General features: G+C 33.0%; 1 protein-coding gene across 1 annotated transcript; it reads left to right on the top strand.

The window, feature by feature from the left end:
- Positions 1,597-5,067, top strand: LOC107645296. Its single transcript, XM_016349287.2, has 4 exons — positions 1,597-2,905; positions 3,017-3,149; positions 3,273-3,357; positions 4,407-5,067. The coding sequence occupies exons 1-4, from the start codon at positions 1,692-1,694 to the stop codon at positions 4,484-4,486; spliced, it is 1,512 nt and encodes a 503-aa protein (XP_016204773.1). The 5' UTR covers positions 1,597-1,691; the 3' UTR covers positions 4,487-5,067.

Raw genomic sequence — 5,453 nt, 5'->3', positions numbered from 1 at the left:
CATTTTTAATTGTTTAATTATTGAATTCTTTTTTTTTATATAAAAAAAACCTTCGGATCCAAGGCTCAAGAGCCCAATTTATATGTGCAGTCAAAATAACCGATCCAATTTAAATTTCGAACTTATTAGCGCTTTTTTTATTAGGGTGTTTGCGATTTAGATTCGATTTAATTTTAAAGGTCTGTTAACTAATAAATTATTGTATATACAAAACAGAATTTAAACTTTCGATATTTGTTTATACGAATAAATAAACTGACTAATCAACTAATTAAATTGATCGTTTTATTTTCAATTTGAATTGAAGTGAATTGAATAAACAATTTAATTTAAATTTTGGATCATTTAAATTTGTACGCCCTACCTTTCATTTCATGTCTTAAAACCAAAATATAAAGCGACATGAATATTAAATTAAGTTTCCTTTAGGGTGAGTTGCCTAATCCCTTTGGATTTTAAATCAATTAGATATACCTAATACTCACCATGACTTAGTGACTAATAAACAAGTTTCCCATAACAGTGGCGGATAATAAGGAAATGGTAAACATCTTTGGATATTTTCCCATAACTAAATATCAACAAATATTGAGGAACACAAATTTAAACAAAATGTTTTTGTTATATTATACTATCTGTTTTACAAATATCTATTTACAAATTAGAGGTAAATATTAAATTAGTATTTAAAATATTAAAATGTTACTTGATTTTTGTTATTAATAAAATAATTTTTAAAAGATTTTTAAATTTGACAAAATCACCCAACTATAAAAGAATGACTTTACAGTGAATGTAACTCGAAAAAGGAGAGCTCTAATGATAACAGAGAACTTCGACGATGTTTTTGACGACCTTTTTTTGTGTTTGTTGCTTATTCTTCTTTAATCATAATCGGGTGATTTTGTTAAATTTTAAAATTTTTTAGGATTATTTTGTCAGTAACAAACATCAGATACTATTTTATTAACATCAAAATTTTTCAAATACCAAATTAGTATTTATCTCTTACAAATTATTATATTAACAAAAATACAATATTTTATATTAGGCTATAGCTACTTAAATAATCATATAAACAAATAAATCTACATAGATAATAATATTTTTTATCCGCAATTAAAGGTGAAGACCCATATATAATTATTTTTTATAGGAAGATATTAATTAAAAATCGCTAAATAATTTAATAAAATTATGACATATCAATAATTTTTAACTATGAAAAGAAAAAAGAAAGCCAATAAGTTATACCTCAAATGTCCATACTCAATTAAAAGATTCCGGATTATTTTGGTTAAAAAAAAAAAGGAAGGAAGAAACAATAAGCGCGTCTGACTGAATGAGGTAGACAAGAAAAGGCAACAGGAGAAAGGCACTTGATCATCTGCTCTTCACACTCTGCACTCTTCACACTTTGATACACACAGCAATCTTCATCCAGTTTTAAGTTTGTTGGAATTTGAAATTCGGTTACTGATTAAGCATTTTGTTACTAGCTGATTCTGTTTTCTGGTTTAGCTTCTTGGACCTTAGTTAGTTTTCTGCTTCTTTGTGAAGTATGAGGAATCATCAATATTGAAAGAATATTCAGTTTTCTGCTACCGAATTCAGGATTCTGATATGCTCTTTTGCAACATTTGATATTTGTATGCAGCATTCCACAGTGGGAACTGTAGTGGTGTGGGTCAATGGAATCTTTTGATCAAAGAAACAATAGTGGAGTATTTGGTTCTTCAGCTGCAGTTCCTAGACCACCATCGAACAATAACAGATTGAATGCTTTTAATCAGATGGGTGCAGGTGGCTCTGAGAATCCGAAGCCGGGTATTGGTATACCGCCATCACACCCTAGTACCAATTTGCCATATTCTCAGTATATAGCTTCTCAAAACCAACACCATTTAGGTTCTCAGAGACTGCGTTCGCCCAATTTGAGCCCAGGGTCATCATCATCTTCGTCGCATTCGAGGTCTATGTCCCAACCCTCATTCTTTTCCCTTGATTCCTTGCCACCATTGAGCCCTTTGACTTATCGAGACCCTGTTGCTTCTCCGGTGCCAGCTGCAACCTCTTTTGGTGATTCGGTCGCAATGGATGTGTCTATGGAGGAAAATTTAGGTTCTACTCATACTGCGCCATCTTTGACCGCCAACAGAGGTCATAGTCTTCCTCCTCGCAAGGGGCACAGGCGCAGCAATAGTGATTCCCCTTTAGGAATATCCGGTCTTGTTCAATCTTATTCTCAGTCAGTTCCTACTAAGAATGTGAGCGACCGGGACAATTTGGTCTCCAAAGGAGAAAACACTGGTTTTGAGAAGCCAATTCAGTTAGTTTTAAAGGAGCCAAGTAAGGATATGGTCCATTTTGACTGCTTTACTGGAGAAGCTATGGGCAAGAAAGAGGATTGCATAGATGATTTATTTAATGCGTACATGAATTTGGATAACATACAAAATATGAACTTTCCTGGCATGGAAGATAAGGATTTGGATAGCAGAACTAGTGGTTCAAAGACGGTTGAAAGTAGTGACAATGAAGTAGAAAGTCATGCGAATGGAAAGACAACTTATGCTCAGGGAGCAACTTCAAGCTATAAAGAAGAACGGAAGGAGGGTATCAAGAGGGGTTCTAGTGGAGACATTGCACCGGTAGGCCGACACCGGAGAAGCTTTTCATTGGATAGTTCCATCGGGGATTTTCAGCTTGAAGATGAATCTTCTAAGCTGCCTCCTTTGCAAAATCGATTTGGTCAACACTCGCCTAGCAATTCAATAGATGGTAAAACATCTGACACCAGTATAGAGTTTGTAAAGCGTGAATTCAGCTCAGATGAGTTAAAGAAAATAATGGAAAGTGACAAGCTCACTGAGATTGCCATGGCGGATCCAAAGCGTGCAAAACGGTGAATTTTGTACCTTGCCTTTTATAACTAGTCGTCCCTCTCTTTTGAGAAAAAGAAAATTATGACAAATTCACTATCATAATTCATTGCATTTATTATATACTTGTCTAGGATTTTGGCTAATCGTGTCTCAGCTGCTCGGTCAAAGGAAAGGAAAACACGATATATTTCTGAACTGGAGCATAAGGTGCAAACTCTTCAGGCAGAAACAACCTCATTGTCTACTCAATTTACTAAACTACAGGTGAATATCTTCTGAGATGAGCTTATGTTACTTTGGTTTCTCAGTTTTATTCTATTACCATCGATCACTTATACTAATTTTTTTTCTACTTTTTTTCTCCCCCTGCGTTATTCTTGTCTCCAGATGGATAATTCAGAGCTTAAAAGTTTGAATAATGAGTACAAATTGAAGCTTCAAGCCTTGGAACAACAGTCCCAACTGAAAGATGGTATGCGTAAATATTTTCCTTCTACACTATGTATTATAACTAGCCCAAAACCGATCTAACTTTTGTAGAGTGTAACCTTGATTTGAAGTGGATAATTGTGTCATTTCTTTCAATTATGTGTGACAACAATCTTCACTCTATGCCTTTGTGTCTTTGTTCAATTAAGTTTGCTGATTATCAATTTTTTGAAATGTTTAATGTGAATTAGCAGAGTATGAAAGGTTTTTATTTTTTTAATCCAACCATGCCTTTTTGATTCATCTTGACGAATTCTTGTTTTTTGGAACCCTAGTGTAACTCTCACCAATATTGTATATCTTGGAAGTTGCTTGCATGTTATAACCCCCTTCAAAATTGTTTATAAAGATTAAAGAATGCTGTATTCTGGTTATAGTTGATTGGCCTGATTTTTCTTCAATAGATGCAGTTGCTCAAAACGTTCATGTTGCAAAAATTTATGCAAGTCAGTTGTTGTCTATTTAAATGTTCTCTCTTTAGTTTCTGCTACTCTTTTTATATCATTTTTGTATCAAATTTTACAGGGGTAATGCATGACAGCCGTTACTTTGAAGTGATGCTTTTTCTTTATAAGTTTGATACCTACTATAATAAAGATAATTGTTATTTAAATATTCAATCAAATATAACTTTGATCACAATCATATTCGTAATTCATGATTGGGGATGTGGCTTGCAAAATTCTAAATGTTTGGATTTAGTCCCCATCGTTAATTTGTCTTTGTTAATACAGACATTAACACAATCAGGATGTGATATTCTTAAGTTAGATTTCAGTTTGTCAGTTAGTATTTAACAATGACAAATTAATGGCATGGACCAAAACCAAAAGTTTTAATTTTTGTGTATCAAAAATAAACTACAAGGACTAAAACCAAAAATAATAAATTCTGTGGCTATAAAACTTATTTAACCCTAGATTTTTTAACTATGATAATGATACTTTTAGGGTGTGGGGGGTCCAATTAAGCATTCAAGGCTTACATTTCATTTCGACAACTGTGTAACAATTTGTGTCCTTATTTTCACAGCTTTGAATGAGACCTTGGATGCTGAAGTTCGGCGATTAAGGCGCACTGTCGCAAATCTTGGTGGAGATCCCCTCCTCTAAATTTTCCAAACAGCCATGCTCCAGAAGAGCCAAAGCCACAGCCACAGCCGCAGCCGCGGTCGCATTCGTTTCTACCCGACGCATTGAAATCACATTTGTTGCCTGCATTTTAGGTCCATTATATTCATTTAATTTGTTTGTTTCTCAGTGTTAACTTATACTTGGAACACCTTTTCATGTTAGTGAACATAGCCCCCACTCCCTTTTCTTACCTATCATTGATTGTTCCATATTTTAGTTGAATCAAAAGCTCCATTGAAGAATCTCAAGACTTCACCATACAAAATGGCTGCTTTTATGTTGTGTTGGGATCATTGTGATGATACCTATAAGTTTCTTAGTATTCCCATTCATGGTTGTATTATGGTACCGTTTAGAATTTTAATTAGTGGTGGAGAAGACCAAGAAAATATATAGGCAATTATTAGGGGGGAAAAGGATTTTATTGGTTTGTTTATAGCCATAATTTATAGATTACAATGGTTTAATCTCTAGCTGATTTTTCTTGGTGGATAAATTTTGGGTATTATTGTTCTTGCAAGTTTTATATATAGCAACCGCAACTTTCAAATTTGTTATCATATATAGTCTGCAATTAGATAACCATCTTCCTTGGCAAATTTCTATAGAATTCTTTTCCTTTTAAGATATGTTATTTGGTAACTCAAATATTCCATTGTCATCTTTATATTTTTGGTACATTTAGATTAATATATTAGACATATTTATGTTTATATATATGTAATGTTTAGATGTATAATTTTTTAATGTTAAAAAAAAGTGAAGTGATAATTAAGTAGAAATGGAGGGACTAGTTATTTTGTTACTAGTGATAAAAACAAAAACCATTATAGATAACTCCAGATGACTATTAAAATGTTCAAGATACAATTTCTCATCCGTCTCTATCATAAATTCATAACTAATTTTTCTTTCACGAAAACCATTGATTGACATTGAAACGTGT

Source organism: Arachis ipaensis, chromosome B06 (genome assembly GCF_000816755.2).
Source record: "Arachis ipaensis cultivar K30076 chromosome B06, Araip1.1, whole genome shotgun sequence".
Lineage (NCBI taxonomy): Eukaryota > Viridiplantae > Streptophyta > Magnoliopsida > Fabales > Fabaceae > Arachis > Arachis ipaensis.
The sequence above is the reverse complement of the archived record's forward strand: the minus strand, read 5'-3'. Positions and strand labels throughout refer to the sequence as shown.